The sequence below is a fragment of the Salvelinus alpinus genome, chromosome 23 (genome assembly GCF_045679555.1).
Source record: "Salvelinus alpinus chromosome 23, SLU_Salpinus.1, whole genome shotgun sequence".
Taxonomy (NCBI): Eukaryota; Metazoa; Chordata; class Actinopteri; order Salmoniformes; family Salmonidae; genus Salvelinus; species Salvelinus alpinus.
The window spans coordinates 26,967,586-26,989,757 of NC_092108.1; the positions used below are offsets into that span (position 1 = coordinate 26,967,586).

Sequence of the window (22,172 nt, forward strand, 5' to 3'; positions counted from 1 at the left end):
GACCAACCGAGGAGAGAGACCGACCGAGGAGAGAGACCGACCGAGGAGAGAGACCGACCGTGGAGAGGGAGCACAGAGAGGAAGCAAGAGAGAGAGCAAAGACAGACCGAAAAACAGACCAAGACCGAGAGATCGACAGAGACAGACAGACAGACAAACCGAGACAGAGAGACAGACCGAGACCGACCGAACGACCGAGACCGACTGACAGATAGATAGACAGATAGATAGACAGAGACCAAGAGACAGAGACCGACAGAGAGACCGACAGAGAGAGAGACCGAGAGAGACAGACCGAGAGAGACAGAGTGACAGATAGATAGACAGATAGATAGACAGAGACCAAGAGACAGAGACCGACAGAGAGAGACCGACAGAGAGAGAGACCGAGAGAGACAGACCGAGAGAGACAGAGTGACAGACAGACCGAGACAGACAGACAGACAGAGACAGAGACAGACACAGACCGACAGAGACAGACACAGACCGACAGAGACAGACCGACAGAGACAGACCGACAGAGACAGACCGACAGAGACAGACCGACAGAGACAGACAGACCAAGACAGAGACAGACACAGACTGACAGAGACAGACCGACAGAGACAGACACAGACCGACAGAGACAGACCGACAGAGACAGACCGACAGAGACAGACCGACAGAGACAGACCGACAGAGACAGACCGACAGAGACAGACCGACAGAGACAGACAGACCGAGACAGAGACAGAGACAGACAGAGACAGACACAGACTGACAGAGACAGACCGACAGAGACAGACACAGACCGACAGAGACAGACCGACAGAGACAGACCGACAGAGACAGACCGACAGAGACAGACCGACAGAGACAGACCGACAGAGACAGACCGACAGAGACAGACAGACCGAGACAGACAGACCGAGAGAGACAGAGTGACAGACAGACCGAGACAGACAGACAGACAGAGACAGAGACAGAGACAGACACAGACCGACAGAGACAGACACAGACCGACAGAGACAGACCGACAGAGACAGACCGACAGAGACAGACCGACAGAGACAGACCGACAGAGACAGACCGACAGAGACAGACAGACCGAGACAGAGACAGAGACAGACCGAGACAGAGACAGACACAGACTGACAGAGACAGACCGACAGAGACAGACACAGACCGACAGAGACAGACCGACAGAGACAGACCGACAGAGACAGACCGACAGAGACAGACAGACCGAGACAGACAGACCGAGACAGAGACAGACACAGACTGACAGAGACAGACCGACAGAGACAGACAGACAGAGACAGACCGACAGAGACAGACACAGACCGACAGAGACAGACCGACAGAGACAGACCGACAGAGACAGACCGAGACAGACAGACAGACAGACCGAGACAGAGACAGACACAGACTGACAGAGACAGACCGACAGAGACAGACAGACAGAGACAGACCGACAGAGACAGACACAGACCAACAGAGACAGACAGACAGAGACAGACCGACAGAGACAGACCGAGACAGACAGACAGACAGACTGAGACAGACAGACTGAGACAGACAGACCGAGACAGACAGACAGACAGACAGACAGACAGACAGAGGCTGACAGAGACCAAGAGACAAACAGAAACAAACAGAAACAGACAGAAAGAGAGAGACCGAGAGACAGACAGAGACCGAGAGACAGACAGAGACCGAGAGATAGACAGAGACAGATAGACAGAGACCGAGACAGATAGACAGAGACAGACAGAGACCGAACGACCGAGACAAACAGACAGACCGAGACAGACAGAGACCGACAAAGACAGACCGACAAAGACAGACAGACAGACACAGACAGACAGACACAGACAGAGACCGAGACAGATAGACAGAGACCGAGACAGATAGACAGAGACCGACAGAGACCGAGTGACCGACAGAGTGACAGAGACAGACAGAGAGAGACAGAGAGAGACCGAGAGAGAGACAGAGTGACAGAGAAAGACCGACAGAGGCTGATGAGAGACCAAGAGACAAACAGAAACAGAAAAAAAGAGAGAGACTGAGAGACAGACAGAGACCGAGAGACAGACAGACAAACCGAGACCGAACGACCGAGACAGACCGAGACAGACAGACCGAGACAGACCGAGACAGAGACAGACAGACAGACCGACAGAGGCTGACAGAGACCAAGAGACAAACAGAAACAAACAGAAACAGACAGAAAGAGAGAGACCGAGAGACAGACAGAAACCGAGAGACAGACAGAGACCGAGAGATAGACAGAGACAGATAGACAGAGACCGAGACAGATAGACAGAGACAGACAGAGACCGAGTGACCGACAGAGAGACAGAGAGACCGAGACAGAGAGACCGAGACAGAGAGACCGAGACAGAGAGACCGAGACAGAGAGACCGAGACAGACAGACCGAGACAGACAGACAGAGACAGACAGACAGAGACAGACAGAGACCGAGTGACCGACAGAGAGACCGAGACAGAGAGACCGAGACAGAGAGACCGAGACAGAGAGACCGAGACAGAGACCGAGACAGAGAGACCGAGACAGAGAGACCGAGACAGAGACCGAGACAGAGAGACCGAGACAGACCGACAGAGACAGACCGACAGAGCCCCAGATACAGACCGACAGACAGAGACCAACAGAGACTGAGAGACAGACCGACAGAGATAGACAGAGACCGGGAGACATATAGACAGAGACCGAGAAACAGATAGACAGAGACTGAGTGACCGACAGAGAGAGACAGACCGAGAGAGACAGAGTGACAGAGACAGAGAGAGACCGACAGAGAGACAGACAGACAGACCGAGAGAGACAGACCGAGAGAGACAAACCGAGAGAGACAGACCGAGAGAGACAGACCGAGAGAGACAGACCGAGAGAGACAGACCGAGAGAGACAGACCGAGAGAGACAAACCGAGAGAGACAGAGAGAGACTGACAGAGGCTGACAGAGACCAAGAGACAAACAGAAACAGACAGAGAGAGACAGAGACCGAGAGAGAGACCGAGAGAGAGACCGAGAAACAGACAGAAACAGACAAAAAGAGAGAGACTGAGAGACAGACAGAGACCGAGAGACAGACAGACAAACCGAGACCGAACGACCGAGACAGACAGACCGAGACAGACAGACCGAGACAGACCGACCGAGACAGACAGACCGAGACAGACAGACCGAGACAGACAGACCGAGACAGACAGACCGAGACAGACAGACAGACCGGCAAAGGCTGACAGAGACCAAGAGACAAACAGAAACAGACAGAAAGAGAGAGACCGAGAGACAGACAGAGACCGAGAGACAGACAGAGACCGAGAGATAGACAGAGACAGATAGACAGAGACCGAGACAGATAGACAGAGACAGACAGAGACCGAGTGACAGACAGAGAGACAGAGAGACCGAGACAGAGAGACCGAGACAGAGAGACCGAGACAGAGAGACCGAGACAGAGAGACCGACAGAGACAGAGAGACCGAGACAGACCGACAGACAGACCGACAGAGCCCCAGAGACAGACCGACAGACAGAGACCAACAGAGACTGAGAGACAGACCGACAGAGATAGACAGAGACCGGGAGACATATAGACAGAGACCGGGAGACATATAGACAGAGACCGAGAAACAGATAGACAGAGACCGAGTGACCGACAGAGAGAGACAGACCGAGAGAGACAGAGTGACAGAGACAGAGAGAGACCGACAGAGAGACAGACAGACAGACCGAGAGAGACAGACCGAGAGAGACAAACCGAGAGAGACAAACCGACAGAGAGACTGACAGAGAGACCGACAGAGGCTGACAGAGACCAAGAGACAAACAGAAACAGACAGAGAGAGACAGAGACCGAGAGACAGACAGAGACCGAGAGACAGACAGAGACCGAGAGACAGACAGAGACCGAGAGAGAGACCGAGAGAGAGACCGAGAAACAGACAGAGACCAAAAGACAGACAAACAGACAGAGACAGACTGACTGACAGAGAGAGAGACTGACAGAGAGACCGACAGAGGCCGAGAGACAGACAGAGGCCGACGAGAGAGAAACCGACGAGAGAGAAACCGACGAGAGAGAGAGAGAGGAGAGCGAGCATAGAGGAAAGATAGAAAAAAAGCCAGCTAGCTGCAGCTTCACAGCTGAAGTTAAACCCATTCAATTACAGCTGGATTGCGGGTAACCTCTCCACTGCCTCCTGAGAGCTCCTATAAGACACTCTGGGCGTTTCTCAATATGCATAGTACCGTGCTCCACACTCTCATGCTCCGAGTGCATTCTCCGACCACGTCCTCTTGAGTACATTCTTGTGAGGACGAGAGTGTGGAGAACGCATAAACAATACATTTGAGAAGCAGTCGCACTCCCCCTACTGTATTACCTCACGCTTCACCTTCCCATTCACTGAACCTTCTTCCAGCCAGGACAATGGCAACAATAGACAAAACAAGATAAACACCAAGCAAACGTTTTACTTCATAATTATCAGCTAGATGTGTGAATCGGAATAATCTAGCAAGCCAGCTAGTTAATTGAGAATACAGGGGGTGCTATTTTCGCATTAGCATAATTTGCTCTACAGATTAAACTGCCTCTTATTCAATTATTGCTCTTACTATATGCATATAAATAATACCATTGGAAAGAAAACAATCCCTAGTTTCTAAAACCGTTTCAATTTTGTCTCTGAGTGATACAGAAGTCATTCCACAGCACTTTCCATGACCAAGAACATAAAATCAAGATGTGTTATGCTGGCTTCAAAGCTCTGCCTATATATGGTCGTGCCCCCTATGACCAGAAACACACTTCATTCGCCTTCCTCTGGTTGTCAAGAGGACGTCAGAGGAGAAATTCTTTGTTTATCTGGGACTGACGTGAAATAGGACCCATTTCTTTGGCGTGACCGACAACTTCCGGTTTGCTGAATCGCTCGAATTTGAGCTGCGTTTGTGTACTGTTTTGCTGGCGTTATGTATGCAAACTATCTCCGTGTCGAATTTTGTTTGATACATGTGACCATATCATCGTAATGTATGTTTTTTCAATATAGTTTAATCAGATTATTTGAATTTTTCCGGGAGTTTTGCGGTGTTCCGTTGTCGGATTGTATTTACGTTTGAGAAATCCGTGCCACTCGACCGGTACCTGTGCTAAATGGAGTGGGCAAGGAAGAATTCTGAACGGAACCAACGACTCATCTTGACAAAGGACACTTTGATCAACATTCTGATGAAAGATCAGCCATAGTAAGACCCAATTTACGATGTTATATCATATCTGTTGTGCATGTGAACTGGCCGTGGGCGCCTAGCCGAATCTGCCTGGTAAAAATATCGTGTCCTTCGCTAACGTGGTTAGCTAATAGATTTACATATTGTGTCTTCCCTGTAAAACATTTTAAAAATCTGAAATGGTGGCTTTATTCACAAGACCTGTATCTTTCATCTGGTGTCTTAGACTTGTGATTTAATGATATTTAGATGCTACAAGTTACTTGTGACGCTATGCTAACTATGCTACTCAGTGGGGTGGGTTGGGGGGTGCTACCGGATCAGGGTTGGTGACTCGTGAGAAGTTAAACAGGCAAAAATGACCTAAAACTAATGTTATGCAAGGTAGATCTGTACATGTTTCATGGGTAGCTACAAATTCTTCATGGCTAGCCAGTTAGCCCTACTGCCTTACAGTACTCATTCACTGAACCGTCTTCCAGCCAGGACAACAATGGCAATATAGACAAAACAAGATACACACGAAGCAACTGTTTCACTTCATAACTATCAGCTAGCTGTATGTGAATCCTAATAATGTAGCTAACCAGATTGTTTAACAGGCAAAAATGACCTAAAACTAATATTATGCAAGATTTTTCGTGGGTAGCTAGCTAACAATTCTTCGCGGCTATCTGGCAAGCTAACAGTACTAGTTGTTAGCCCTATTGACTTATTATGGGCTTGCTATCTATGGTACGTAGGCAGGTAAAAATGGCAAGATTAACACAGCATGTATTTACTAACGTATCAAGATAAAATATTGTAGGCAACATTTCATTCCAAAGTCATTGTATTTTCTCTCGCTTCAGCTCAAATAATGTCTGCCATTGATTTCAATAAACGTTTGTCATTTTTTATGTGGTTGCATATTTCTTTGCATACTTACCGTTGAAGCTTGCATCAAAGCATGCTTCAAAATATATATTTGAGAAGCGCCCGCCGTGCTCCATTTCGCATACTTTGATTGGGACTCTCCCCGTGCTCCAATTTGCATGCTCAGAGCACGGTAGTATGCATTTTGAGAAACACTCTGTATATGTGTATACTCTCGTCAGCCAGGATGTGTACGCTCTGAGTTCAGCTGGAGTTCCATACCACTCACCAGTGCAGTCAAGACCAAAATAGACGGGACTTAAGGTGACCACCTAGGTCTCACATGGGGGGGTGACTGACTCACCTGTTGTGTCCTGAGGGGGGCTCTCTGAGGCGGCTGCCTCCGTCCCGTCCATGCTGCTGTCCTCCTCCTCCACAACCACTCTACCTCTGGTACGCCCCCTGAGAGAGAAAGAGAGAAAGAAAGAGAGAAAGAAAGAGAGAAAGACAGAGAGAGAGAGAGAAAGAGAAAGAGAGAGAGAAAGAAAGAAAGAAAGAAAGAGAAAGAGAGAGAAAAAGAGAGAGAGAAAAAGAGAGAGAGAAAAAGAGAGAGAGAAAAAGAAAGAGAAAGAAAGAGAAAGAGAGAGAGAGAGAGAGAGAGAGAGAGAGAATGCTTGAGACCCACCCTCTTCAACATATATATATATATATCAATGAATTAGTGAGGGCACTAGAACAGTCTGCAGCAACCAGCCTCACCCTACTGGACTCAAATGTCTACTGTTTACAGATGATCTGGTGCTAATGTCCCCAACCAAGGAGGGCCGACAGCAGCAGATAGATCTTCTGCACAGATTCTGTCAGACCTGGGCCCTGACAGTGAATCTCAATAAGACAAAAATAACGGTGTTCCAAAAAAGGTCCAGTAACCAAGACAACAAATATAATATTTATCTAGACACTGTTGCCCTAGAACCTACAAAGAATGACACCTACCTCGGCCTAAACATCAACACCATAGGTAACTTCCACAAGGCTGGGAATGATCTGAGATACAAGGCAAGGGTACAAGGGTCTTCTACGCCATCAAAAGGAACATAAAACTCAACATCCCAATTAGGATCTGGCTAGAAATACTTCAATCAGTTATCGAACCCATTGCCCTCTTTGGTTGTGAGGTCTGGGGTCCACTCACCAACCAAGGATTCAGAAAATGGGACAAACACCCAATTGAGACTGCATGCAGAATTCTGCCAAAATATACTTAATGTACAACGCAAAACCCCAAAACAACGCATGCAGAGCAGAACGAGGACTATACCCACTAGTTATCAACATCCAGAAAAGAGCTATTATAATTCTAAAACCACCTAAAAGGAAGTAATGCTCACACATTCCACCACAAAGCCCTCACCTACAGAGAGGTTAATGTAGAGAAGAGTCCCCTCAGACAGCTGGTTCTGAGGCTCTGTTCATAAACACAAACAGACCTCCAGGACAACCAAATTATGAGAACGTGAATCAACAAAAAAAATTAGCAAATTGGAATGCCATTTTTAAAATCTTTTACCCCTTTTTCTCCCCAATTTCGTGGTATCCAATTGGTAGTTACAGTCTTGTCTCATTGCTGCAACTCCCGTACGGACTCGGGAGAGGCAAAGGTCGAGAGCCAAGCTTCCCCCGAAACACAACCCAACCAAGCCGCACGGCTTCTTAACACAATGCCCGCTTAACCCGGAAGCCAGCCACACCAATGTGTTGGAGGAAACACCGTACACCTGGCTGACACAGGAGTCGCTAGAGCGTGATGGGACAAGGACATCCCTGCCGGCCAAATCCTCCCCTAAAACGGACAACGCTGGGCCAATTGTGCGCCGCCCCATGGGTCTTCTGGTCGCGGCCGGCTGCGCCAGAGCCTGGACTCGAACCAGGATCTCCAGCGACACAGATAGCACTGATGCCTTAGACCACTGCACCACTCAGGAGGCCAGTTACACTTCTTAACATCCTGCCAAATGTATGACCACATTAAAGACACATATTTCCCACAGATCACACAGACCACAAAGAATTTGAAAACATATCAAACATTGTTAAACTCCCATATCTGTCAGGCAAAATACCACAGTGTGCAATCACAGCAGAAAGATGTGTGGCCCGTTGCCATGAGAAAAGGGCAACCAGAGGAGCACAAACAACATGGTAAACATTGTAAACGTTGTTTATTTTTCCTTTCATACTTAAACTACTTGCACATTGTTACAACACTGTACATAGCCAATAATATAACATTTGAAATGTCTATATTCTTTTTAAAAACCTTTGTGAGTGTAATGTTTACTAATGTTTCCCTTGTTTCTTTCCCTTTTGTTTATTGTCTATTCCATTTGCTTTGGCAATGTAAACATATGTTTCCCATGGCAATAAAGCACTTTGAATTGAGAAAGAGAAAAAAATGAGCGAGAGAGAAATTATGAGCGAGAGAACGAGAAGGGGAGAGCAAGAAAAAGAGAGAGGGAGAAAAAGGGAGAAAAAGAGAGAAAGAAAAATAGAAAAGTTATTGTGTTTGCTTCCCTTAGGAGGCTGGTGGGAGTTGATCATGAATTAGTTAAATATAGTCACAGCTGTCACTGGTTCTTAATGGAGGCACTCAGGCCGCTGGGCAAGGCAAGGCAGAGTGGTATGTGGTGGTGCAAGCTGCTGGTACCATGGAGGGCATGGGGGTGTGGGGAGGGGGCAAGAGATAATGGGGAGGGGTCAAGCAGGAGGAGCACGATTCTCCCCCCCGACTTTCAATGATCTTCATTATACACTGAACAAAAATGTTAAAAGCACCACTTAAAGTGTTGGTCCCATGTCCCATGAGCTGAAATAAAAAGAGCCCAGAAAATGTTCATATGCACAAAAAAGCTTTAAAAAAGCTTATTTCTCTAAAATGTTGTGCACACATTTGTTTACATCCTGTTAGTGAGCGTTTCTCCTTTGCCAAGATAATCCATCCACCTGACAGGTGTGGCATATCAAGAAGCTGATTAAACAGCATGATAATTAGACAGGTGCAACTTGTGCTGGGGACATTAAAAGGCCACTCTAAAATTCACAGTTTTGTCACACAACACAATACCACAGATGTCTCAAGTTGAGGGAGCGCCCAATTGGCATGCTAACTGCAGGAATGTCCACCAGAGAAGTTAATGTTAATTTCTGTACCATAAGCCGCCTCCAACGTCGTTTTAGAGTATTTGGCAGTACGTCCAACCGGCCTCACACCCACAGACCACGTGTATGGCGTTGTGTGAGCGAGCGGTTTGCTGATGTCAACGAACGTTGTGAACAGAGTGCCCCTGGTGGAGGTGGCGTTATGTTATGGACAAGCATAAGCTACAGACTACGAACACTTTTGTAACTGCTGAACATATGCAAGCCACATTTTAACTCAATGGGAGAACACATCAGGTAAAAACAAGCCAGTGATTTATAACACAACTTAACACAAACATCATATGATCAATCTGGATGATGAGAGGTGTAATATGGACAGAGGTTGTGCTACACACAGCGACAAGCTGTAAATGAGCAGAAATGCCATATGGCTGCAGATGCAGTAGTTCAAACAGAAGGGGGACAATAAACTTTGAACCAGTCAAGTTGTATTATTATTGTCCATAGCAGTATTTGGGGGTCTATGGATGGGCCTACAGATATAGGCTAGAAAGTCACCAAATTATTTGGATCATACACACCCATGTAGTCAGGCTAAAATCATTAGGTTGCCTGGCAGAGGGAAGAAATGTCAGAATTGTATGATCTTCTCGCTATAAATGGAATTTGGCCTGACTCAGATATGACTTGATCTCCTGTTGATCAGCCCTGAAATCCACACGGCTCCCTTTACTACATGTCTCACATCATCTAGCTTTTCCCACTCCTCACCTCTCACTTGTTTTCTAGGCTACGTCACCTTTGATGATAATGATGGCATCCTAGCTGTCAGTGACACTAGGGCAGAGTTGAAGACACACAGACAGTTGCTACACTTGCAACCCAGGTGACGTCACCTTTTCCTCTTTTTATTTAAACCAACTGTCTGCAAAGCAAAGTTAACACATCAATGAAGAGTGCAGAGTGCATAAAGCACACCCCACACACACAGCAGAGGAGAGATCTGTCAGTGTCAGCGTCCTCCAGTAGGAGTTGTTTTAACCCAATCTGAGAGCCACCATGTCGAGTCGATGTGATAATTGTCATGGATTAAATTAAACAGCGCCACGCACAGTGGGCCTGTTAAATTGAAGAGCAAACAGTCCAAATGAGAGCAGCCAGCGTTTCTCTGGGGTAGTGGGGAGGATGCAGTGGGAGGGGGGTAATTTTCGATGCCACTGGAGAGAGAAATCACAATGGGCCAGATGCCAAGTCAACTCCTCCCTCCAGATGACTTCCCACTCCAGATAAGAAGCAACAAGATGGAAGCCTAAAAGACACAGTTCAAGCTTCTGCACGGGCAGGGAAAAAATTTAAGAGAAAAAAAAACAACCACACTAACTGAAAGTACCAAATCAATACATGATTAATGAAGAAGACACTAGAGAGCCCTGATCTTTTTTCCAGAAACGAGGCCTAGTCATGGCCACAAATATTTAAGCAAGGGTCCATTAAGGCCCAATATAGGCCCAGGTCTAATAAAGCACAGTGATGAGAGCTCCATCCATAATGTTCTAATCTACAGTTAAAGGGGAAAACCTCCAAGCCAAGGGGCAGGAGCATCCCTGTGATGACGGCATGGGGTGTAGAGTAGCCAACACCAGGATTAAAAATGCATCACTGTTCCAAGACATCTCAAGCTCCTCTCTGTCTGGGAGGCAGTAAGGGGCTTCTCTGGTACCCAACAACGTCTGCAGCAGAGAGATACATCTGTTTGAGGACAGTCCAGCTGTCTGATATCAGCCATATTCAGATCATAGGTAGTACACACAAACCATAAAGTTACCCTGTATTAAGTGGCTGATACATCTGATCTGACATCACTACACTGGCATGAATACACCTTCTCCACAATTACCAGGGCTACCTAATTATTAACCATGGTATTTTTATATGATGAGCAGCAGATACATAACAGTATCTGACATATAGACTAAGCAGACGCAACTGCATAGCATCATAAGCCTGTCTGTGACCATTCCCAGCGTGGTGTGCCTACAGTGGTGGCCATATGCTCTCATGTAGCCTTTTCTTTTGACTTTTCTTTAAAAAGGTGCAATACACAGAAATCACTCCACCATTTTCTGGTTGTTAAAATGTCTATTTCAGTTTGTGACAAAACAAGCAATGTATAGTGTAGAGAGTCATTGTACCATCTAAATGCTGTGAAATATCTTTTCAATAAACAAAATCTAGTATTTTCAGCTGGTGTACAGAACCAAAAGTAGAAAACGCAAAAAGGAAACGTAAAGCTGCATTATGCAACTTTTTTGCCGACCCAACCAAATTCAAATAGAAATGTGAGTTATACATCTGAAACCAAGTCTAAGAAGCAATAGATAAGTTGTGCGCTATTTCCATGGTTCCCATTGTTTAGTTTAGTTTATGCATCTTTTACTTTCTGTTTTGTACACCAGCTTCAAACAGCTGTAAATACAAAATGTTTGGTTATTTAAAAGATATTTCACAGCGGTTTAGATGGTACAATGATTCCCTACACAACGCGCTGCTTGTTTTGTTGCAAACTGAAATTAGGCAAACAATACAGATTTTTGAAAGCTGCATATTGCACCTTTAAGAACGGGAAGCATAGAAAAGCGCACATAGAACATGTGCACCGCTTTTTAGACTTGCTTTCAATAAGAATGACAGACCTATAACTCACATTTCTATGTGAATTTGGTCAGGTGGACCATAAAGTTACATATTGCAGCGTTAAATGTCAAAACACCCTAAAGGACTATAACATCCAGCTCCCCAACCCCTCTGCAACTTCTCTCCATGATCCCCAACAAGAGAGAGAGAGAAAAAAGAAGAGAGTGAAAATAATGCTGTAAGTAGTTCCAGCTATCAGGGAGCTGACAACAAAACCTGGCACGGATTCCCTGTTCGGGACTGGAATGGTGGATGACAACCAACCCAGTCTCGAAATCAAACAATTTCTAACTTCTAAAGGCCCTCAAACTCAACTCCAATTCCACTGCATTTTTTCATGTTCCCTCTAATCAGGGACTGATTTTTTTACTCAAAAGTACTTGTTAAATTTTTTCTGGAAAATTTTCAAATTCACACACTTGGAGGACTCACTAAACACAAATGCTTCATTTGTAAATTAAAGTCAGAGTGTTGGAGTGTTCCCCTGGCTATCCATAAATAAATAATCCAAGAAAAATTGTGTTGCCTGGAATTGTAAATTATTAATACGTTTACTTTTGCTTTTGATATTTCATTTACTTTTGATACTTAAGTATATTTAAAACCAAATACTTAAGACTTTTACTGAAGTAGTATTTTACTGGGTGATTTTCACTTTTACTTGAGTCATTTTCTATTAAGGTATCTTTACTTTTACTAAAGTAGGGCAATTTAGTACTTCTTCCACCACTGCAAAATAGTGCCCGGTTGATATATGTTGCAAAGACAATACAGTATCAATAGCTCTAGACTAAAAATGTTAATTCTCCTGATATGAACACTTCACATCTTACTCTTCTTGCAAAAACAACATGGTAATAAATAACTTGGGGTATAAACCGAAAGCATCCCCTCCCCCTCGTTTAAGGATGCTGCCCGAGATGCAAAATTTGTTAATAATTAAAAATATTTAGTGTGATTAATTGCATTATCTGATAGCGTTCAAAATACACTGAAAACTTTAAATACATAATCTATGCAGCTAAAAACAATGCAATGTCAAAACAGGTTGACATTGCAATTTAAAAAGTGTGCTTTATCAATTTACTTTTGGATAAAATCAAGACTTAGATTCTTGTAATGGTTTTTGTGTAAAGAATCTTAAATTACAGTTCAATTTGAGCAAATTGAGAATTTGAGATGAATCACAGCAAATCCTGCTATTAACTCGATTACACATTTTATAATAGTTTGACAGCCCTAGTAATAAAACATACTTCCCTCCACCGTCCCAGGGGTCAGCTCATTCTGGGAAATACAACCAAACCATAGATAGCAGGCCTAGGCTATGTATTCCTTGGATCCATTGCATGCTGTAAAACAATGGGACCTATGACATGCTATGCCACTCCCACCAACCAACCTATCAGCTAATGTGACCTAGACCGGAATGGTCTCAGCTGTCCTTATAGCCATACAATAAACATATAATTTTAATTATTGATTGATTGACTAATTTCATCTGGGGTCAACATATTAGGATATTGAGGATATGGAGTGTGTGAGCAGAGAGTTAGGTACCTTGTAGGCATCATAATAGACAGAAGGGCTCCCTGAGCTGCATTATGTGTTGCCATGGAAATGACGAAGGAGGCCGGTTGGTACTGCTGCATACAATAAAACCTGGGAAAGCTTGTGTGCTCAAGTTTCCTGGATTTATACCATTGTTCAGTATGCAGAATAGCTCTAGATAACAGCATCTGCTAAATGAGATCTTTGCCTGATGCTTTGGATAGTATCTGTGTAATGTTTTAAGAGCTTTTGGGGCAGCGGAATAGCCACTAGCTCATAGTTCCAACCAGATAAGCAAAATGCAGGCTAACTGCACACAAGACTGACTATTGTTCGTGATGACTCGGGCAAGTCTATGTCTACTGTACATGAGAGAAAGTCTACTTTCACAGGCGTCTTATGATCAATAGCAATTGTTAAGAAATGGAGGGTAAACAACATACTTCTTCCTGGTCTTGGATGTAGTTGTGGGTGGCGCCTGGGGTACGATGGTGGTGGCAGCATCCTTGCGAGGTCTGCCCCTGGGGCGCTTGTCTGTCTGGGCAGGGCTTCCTGTGGATGTGGCCCCTGCACTAACAGAGGGCAGCGAGGGTCCCTGGTCAGAGGGCTCCACAGTCTTATCCTCTGATGACATTCTTCTCAAAGGAAGGAAGAGATGGGGAGAGTGGCATCAGTAGACAATCATGCCTGGTTAGAAACATAGGTTACTTGATGTACTTTGCAATCAGTGTGTGAATAAGACGTGCTGCTCTTCAGGACAATTTATCACATTGCCTGAAATGTTGAACACAATCAATTCCTAAAGATCCCATTTTTCCAGATATGCTACTCTTGAGGAAATGCCTAAAATGGACCTCTGACCTTTCTAGGTGTCCTTAAAAAAAGGTATTCTCATCTGAGGAAATGTTCAACCTATTCTTGAGTGTTATCGATGTTACTACTATGTCCTTTCCTGAGCTACCTACCACCACGCTGTGATCTGTCTCTGTCTGGATGACCATTCGTCCTTCCATGCCTTGCTTGTGTTCTTGTCTTCCTCTCCTTTCAGCCTCTGAAGTTGCCTCTACTTACCACTGAAATAAGCTTGCTCTATATGTTTACTTCCCTGTGGATTAGTTAGTGTTCTCCACTGTGGTTCTGTTCTGTATTGATAGGACACTGTAAACCAGTAGGCCTATTTGTTTTATTGTGACAAACACTGAGAACAAAAAAAAAGTCATTTGTATTGACTTTTCAGCTCAGCTTTAGTCTTACTGTGTCTGTTAAAGATGTAATTCCTGTCTTTCGAAGGGCACGTCTGACGACCTTTTCCCTCAGACAGTTGAGGAGTCATTCAACCTCAAAAAGCACAGACGATTGACACCCACCATCTGGATTGTTCTGAAATGGTTTCTGTTAGTAACATAAGCATTCCTGCAATATTGTTTTGTTGAGAGAAATGAAGCTAATTGGTTTGACCCAAATTGGCAATTTTTATTTATAGTATTCATATAATACTCAGGAAATGGTTTTGTTGGACACTGTTTCAAATGCTAACTTTTTTGCATTTGTGGCACAAATCCAAAGCAAGTCAATGGTATTAGCATTTTCATGCTTAATGTCCAAATCTAAAGTATCAAAACATATATTGTGTAACTAACTCAATGACGTTACTTATAGATGATTTGGATATTAAGCGCCAAAATGCTAATATAGCTACAATTGCATTGCATTGGATTTGTGCCACAAATTCTAAAAAGGTAGCATTTGAAATAGTGGCCAGTTAAACAAAACCAAAGCATGGGTTGCTGTCATACCTGGTCTATAAACAAACCAATGTCATTTTGTAATTTAGGTGAAGTCTCTCTGGTGGGGGGGGGGGGGGGGGTCTATACAAAAGTATGTGGACACCCCTACAAATTAGTGGATTTGGCCATTTCAGCCACAAATGTTGCTGACAGGACGATAAATCGAACACACAGCCATGCAATGTCCATAGACAAACATTGGCAGTAGAATAGTCTTACTGAAGAGCTCAGTGACTTTCAACATGGCACCGTCATAAGATGCCAACAACCCAACAAGTCAGTTCGTCAAATTTGTGCCCTGCTATAGCTGCCCCGTTCAACTGTAAGTGCTGTTATTGTGAAGTGGAAACTTCTAGGAGCAACAACGGCTCAGCCGCGAAGTGGTAGGCCACACAAGCTCACAGAACGGGACCATGAGTGAGTAAATAGCGCGTACAAATAATCTGTCCTCGGTTGCGACACTCACTACCGAGTTGCAAACTGCCTCTGGAAGCAACATCAGCACAATAACTATTTGTCGGGAGCTTCATTAAATGGGTTTCCATGGCCGAGCAGCTGCACACAAGCCTAAGAACACCATGCGCAATGCCAAGCGTTGGCTGGAGTGGTGTAAAGCTCACCGCCATTGGACTCTGAAGCAGTGGAAATGTGTTCTCTGGAGTGATGAATCACTCTTCACCATCTGGCAGTCCGACAGACGAATCTGGGTTTGGAGGACGCCCGGAGAACGCTACCTGCCCCAATGCATAGTGCCAAATGTAAAGTTTGGTGGAGGAGGAATAATGGTCTGGGGCTGTTTCTTAAGGTTCAGGCTAGGCCCCTTAGTTCCAGCGAAGAGATATCTTAACGCTACAGCATACAATGACATCCTAGACGATTCTGTGCTTCCAACTTTGGGGCAACAGTTTGGGGAAGGCCCTTTCCTGTACAAGCATGACAATGTCCCTGTGCACAAAGCAAGGTCCATACAGAAATGGTTTGTCGATATAGGTGTGGAAGAACTTGACTGGCCTGCACAGAGCCCTGACCTCAACCGCATCGAACACCTTTGGGATGAATTGGAACGCCGACTACGAGACAGGCCTAATTGCCCAACATTAGTGCCTGACCTCACTAATGCTTGTGGCTGAATGGAAGCAAGTCCCCGCAGCAATGTTCCAACATCCAGTGGAAAGCCTTCTCAGATGAGTGGAGGCTGTTATAGCAGCAAAGGGGGGGACCAACTCCATATTAATGCCCATGATTTTGGAATGAGATATTCGACCAGCAGGTGTCCACATAATTTTGTTCATGTAGTGTGTATGAATATACAGTACCAGTCAAAAGTTTGGACACACCTACTCATTCAAGGGTTTTTTATTTTTACTATTTTATACAAACATTATTCATAAAAACTATGAAATAACCCATATGGAATCATGTTGTAACCAAAAAAGTTGTTAACCAAATACAAATATATTTTAGATTTTTCAAAGTAGCCACCCTTTGCCTTGATGACAGCATTGCACACTCTTGGCATTCTCTCAACCAGCTTCACCTGGAATGCTTTTCCAACAGTCTTGAAGGAGTTCCCACATATGCTGAGCACTTGTTGGCTGCTTTTCCGTCACTCTACGGTCCAACACATCCCAAACCATCTCAATTGGGTTGAGGTCGGGTAATTGTGGAGGCCAGGTCATCCGATGCAGCACTCCATCACTCTCCTTCTTGGTCAAATAGCCTGTGGAGGTGTGTTGGGTCATTGTCCTGTTGAAAAACAAATGAAAGTCTCTCGAAGCACAAACTAGATGGGATGGTGTATCGCTGCAGAATGGTGTGGTAGCCATGCTGGATAAGTGTACCTTGAATTCTAATTAAATCACTGACAGTGTCACCAGCAAAGCACCCCCACACCTCCTCCTCCAGATTTCACTTGTCTAATGTCCATTGCTCATGTTTCTTGGCCCAAGCAAGTCTCTTCTTATTATTGGTGTCCTTCACGTGTCTGATACTTGAACTCTGTGAAGCATTTATTTGGGCTGCAATCTGAGGTGCAGTTAACTCCAATGAACTTATCCTCTGCAGCAGAGGTAACTCTGGGTCTTCCTTTCCTGTGGCAGTCCTCATGAGAGCCAGTTTCATCATAGCACTTGGTTTTTGCTGCGACTGCACTTGAAGAAACTTTCAAAGTTCTTGAAATTTTCCTGATTGACTGACCTTCATGTCTTAAAGTAATGATGGACTGTTGTTTCGCTTCACTTATGAGCTGATAACAAGGCACACCTGTTAATTGAAATGCATTACAGGTGACTACCTCATGAAGCTTGCTGAAAATGCCAAGAGTGTACGAAGCTGTCATCAATGCAAAGGGTGGCTACTTTGAAGAATCTCAAATAGAAAATATATTTTGATTTGTTTAACACTTTTTTGGTTTCTACCTGATTCTATATGTGTTATTTCATAGATTGTATGTCTTCACTATTAAATCTATAAATGTAGAAAATAGTCAAAATAAAGAAAAACCCTGGAATGAGTAGGTGTGTCCAAACTTTTGACTGGCACTGTATATACAACAATGTTATCACCAAATACTAATTTCACTGAACATGTGGAAAAAAACATCACCAAATCCACTGAGAATACATGATTAGAGGATGAAAAAACAATACTCTGAACTGCAGCTCTATACTAGTAGTCTGAAATAAACTGATATTATATACTCGTTGTTGGTATGGGATGTGGGGTTTCCATGGGTAGTTTGACAAATTCTTTGGATTCCTCATGTCTTGCTCATGTTAGAAAAAGGTATGGTCAAAATTGGATGTTAGGATTAATATATTAAATAATTAATTTAAACGAAATTGTCCATTTTAATTCATAGGTACTAATTATCCTCATTTTTCAGAGATAAAATTATATTTCAACAAAATATTATTGCTTATCTTATGTTTCTACCTACAGAAACGATTTCAGAACAATCTGAGATGGTGGGTATCATGGCTTGCTGAAATAACATCGAACGACCTGGAAGCAAGCTGCCAATGGGACACGGCCTCTTCCTGGAACTTGCCTACCTTACCGGATCCATCCCTCCACTGCATTGTATCTTGCTCTGCATCATCAGGGGGACCTCACACTGAATTTAAGATTTTGATCAACTACCTGTGCGAGATGAGCCTTTTCCAAGACTGTGAGCCTATATTTGCCCTCTGTTGTTGTCCAACACAGTCTTTATTGTGTGAGAAGTTCACGCTAGGACTAGATGTAGTGTAGCCAATGGGAGAGAGAAAGCATCAGGTGAATATCACAGCAGCAATTCAGTGAGCTTGGAGTTGTCCGAAATCGTTTAGGCTGCTGCACAATGTGAACCCGACTGGATGGTTTTTGGTAAGCTAATTGCCTACCGTCTAGCTACCATTCTTACCCAAAATGTGGTCTTTGTGTTACACAATCAAGTAGGCTGATACATTCTGTGCCCCTGCCTGGCTACAGAGCAATAGGCTTGACAGCCAGCTTGAACATGTAAACATTGAGAACACATCAATGACATATATGAATTCTGGAAATACAAATGTTCACTATAGCCTGGAAACATTCCTCTAAGGTTCTCTACATGCCAGAATGTTGAATAAAAGTACACATTTCTATCACCTGAAGCATCCACACAACCATATAACCACTTGCACAAGCTTGGCCAGTATGCTTGTGTCGCATGCATGTATTTACATTGTGTGCGCATGCTGCATATGACAGATCTGAACACACTACCAGCTTTTGAAATATTGTTTTAATAATACTTTCCTGTGGGTATATTGTCTAAAATGTCAACCCGAAAAAGGACCAACCACACAGACAACCGGCAGTGTAAGTTCAGATGTCATTTTATTCAACATTCTGACTTGTAGAGTCCCTAAGAAGAGAGGACCATCTTCAGACAAACTATAATGTCCCAGAGGTTGGTGGATTTATAAATTCACCCATCTGGTCCCCATGCAAACTATAGCCCTACTTAGCCAACAACCACAATTAGGAGAGGCACAAGTGAATGGCCAAAAGGTGGGTAGTGAAGTGGATCCACGACAGGCTAAAAAGTGGAATCAAAAGTGTGGTGACCAATTATAGTAAACAGACTAAACATATGTAATTGAAAGTTAATCAATGTTTCATTCATTTCAACACAAATACTACATTAGTATTAAAGTACTTTTGTTTCATAAGGCAGCAGGCACAGTTGGGACCCCAAAGACAAGTGGGCTACCTTTGTTACACTAGAGCACAAAGCAACTGCATGCTCAAGTCAGCCAAATCTAGCTAGCAATACTAGCTAGGTGCTTTGTAGTCTTTGTTTGGCTATTACATGACATTGCAAATGAGGAGAAAGATGTGCCTACTAGCAAGACTGGTGATATCCCAATTGGTGGGATACAATGTGACACACGGGGACATTAGATGATAAATGTATTTGATATATGACAAATGGGATGCCACTCACCAGATAGCTAAACGACTAGCGTAGCTAACTAGCTAACTAAACGCACATTTCAATGATCCAGTTAACGTTGGTAAACATCAACATATTGTTTAGTTGACATATAGGCTGGCTGGCTTGGGTTTTTATAATATGCTTAACTTCAAAGTCAAATCACTCACGATTCCACAGCTGCCTACTAAGTTAGCTAGCTAACTACAGTACCAAGATAGCATGTGCATCAAAGGTTTTGGCTAGCAAATCAACTACCCTGCTTGTTAGCTACTCAAAGTTAGCTAGTTAGGTAGCTAAATTTCGATAACTAACGTTCGCAATTTCTTTGGTATGAGACCACTTATAAAATAAATGTATACCGAGATCATAACTGTTTCTAGCCAACGTTAACTAGCTGGACAACTATAGCTAGCTAACGTTAACTTAGCTAGTAGTTCACAGGTACGAGGTTAGCTAACGTTACCTAGTTAGATAACTACATAACATTACACTATGTTCAGAAGCAACAGCATAGGTGGTTCAAAGGACACGTTGGCCTTGTATTTTAGCCACAGCTCAAGTATTCACGTGTTTAATAATTTATTTTCAATCAGAAAATATGGATATTTTGGCTGATTCGCTACTGTAATGTCGAACGTTGTGTTGGACGTTCGGACCAAACAAGGCGGCGACAAAAACCCTCGAGCTCTACACAGACCGCTGCAAAGCCGAAAAAAATAAGGTTGCTAGCTACCGAGTACATGATGAAATACCAAGGTAGATATGACAACTTACCTTTCAACCCTATGAATAGTAGGTTATTTTCTTCATGTCCAAAATTGTAAGCGATATTGCTATAGTTATATCACTTTGTAGTTAGTGTATTTATGACGCTGAATGAATGATATAGCCAGCTAACTAGCTGTCTTCTGTCCAACGATAAGTATAAGTAGCAAGCTAGGTGGCCACACTAGTTACTAAGGCAATACCACCGCAGTTCTCAAATATTGAACGTTAACGTCGCCCATTTGAAGGATGCTAAAATGTAAATCCAGTAGAGATCAGCTTCATTGCACACGCATGACGGATCACTTTTCCTTCTCCAAATGACAGCTGTCGTCGCACAAATAAAATGTTTAGCTAGCTAGCACAGTTAATGTTTAATACAGGGAAAATGTGTAATATCCGTAATCCAAGGCAGACAAACTCAAAACAGTCTTTAGGATAAAACGACACAATCTTCACAAGTAAGCCAACGCTTACGACAAAAATAAACGATGAAATGGCTAGTTTGCTACTGGCTCCGAGCGTTCGCTTCGCTTGCCAACTGGTTCTTTTTTTCTTCAGCCGCCACAGAGTAGAGCGAGCTGACAAGCCGGAAAGACTAACCTAAGAGTTTAGCAAAACATAGAAACATTTTTTTGTTTACACTATAATAAAAATACGGACGGTGGCTAAATGACGACGTCTATCTTTAATGTAAAAAAATATATAAGTTATATCCTGGTGACTCTTTACAGTGGCCACGTTTAAAGCGACACCGAATAACCTCCTATTGGACTCCGAAAAATATAGGTCCAACATATAGCTGCATAAATCGAAGAGATACACTTGGAGATGTAATGGTTACCAATATGATTTTACTATTTTCAGTTGTATTATGAATCTTAAAACGCCCTCAATTAAATGCAATATCCATATTTAAAAAAATGTAAAATCCTAAATACTCCCTGACCCCGCGGAGGAATATGGCATTTTTAATAAATACGGAAAGTGTATCGGATACTTCTAAAAGGTGGCACTCTGATGATTCCCGATGGAACGGACTGCAGTGGGCATTGTTTTTATACCATAGTACCACAGAGTTTCTAAACCGCCTTTGATAGTTCTAGTAGCCTATACCACAGAGTATGCATTAAATTGACAAGCTACTCTAGTCAAGTGTCTGCTCTAACAATGAAAATACATTTCTTTAAAAAATAGAAGGCAGTTGGGAGGAGGCAAAATCAGGTGGGACCATTCTAGCCAATGAGGGAAGATACCAATGACTCCTGAGTGGCGCAGCGGTCTAAGGCACTGCATCTCAGTGCTAGAGGTGTCACTACAGACACCCTGGTTCAAAGCCGGCCATTATTGGGAGTCCCATAGGGCGGCACACAATTGGCCAAGTGTCGGTGTAGGCCGTCATTGTAAATAAGAATTTGTTCTTAACTGACTTGCATAGTTAAATAAGATACTCGGCCTTGTTGGCGGTTGAAGATATCCCTCTAGTGGTGTGGGGGCTGTGCTTTGTCAAAGTGGGTGGGGTTATATCCTTCCTGTTTGGTCCTGTCCGGGGGTATCCTCGGATGGGGCCACAGTGTCTCCTGACCCCTCCTGTCTCAGCCTCCAGTATTTATGCTGCAGTAGTTTGTGTTGGGGGGCTAGGGT

At 43.8% G+C, this 22,172-nt stretch overlaps 1 protein-coding gene across 6 annotated transcripts in view; it reads right to left on the minus strand.

Annotated features, from left to right (window-relative positions):
* The window catches only part of LOC139550687 (histone-lysine N-methyltransferase 2C-like), a 121,744-nt gene extending 100,473 nt beyond the window's left edge, over positions 1-21,271 (minus strand). For all 6 annotated transcript variants that reach the window (XM_071361754.1, XM_071361753.1, XM_071361751.1 and 3 more), the window contains exons 1-3: positions 20,538-21,271; positions 13,958-14,149; positions 6,472-6,569 (exon numbers count right to left, since the gene is read on the minus strand). In XM_071361754.1, the coding sequence (XP_071217855.1) occupies positions 6,472-6,569; positions 13,958-14,148 (289 nt within the window). In that variant the 5' untranslated portion in view covers position 14,149; positions 20,538-21,271. The remainder of the gene's footprint in view (positions 1-6,471; positions 6,570-13,957; positions 14,150-20,537) is intronic.
* Between the last annotated feature and the right edge of the window lie 901 nt (positions 21,272-22,172).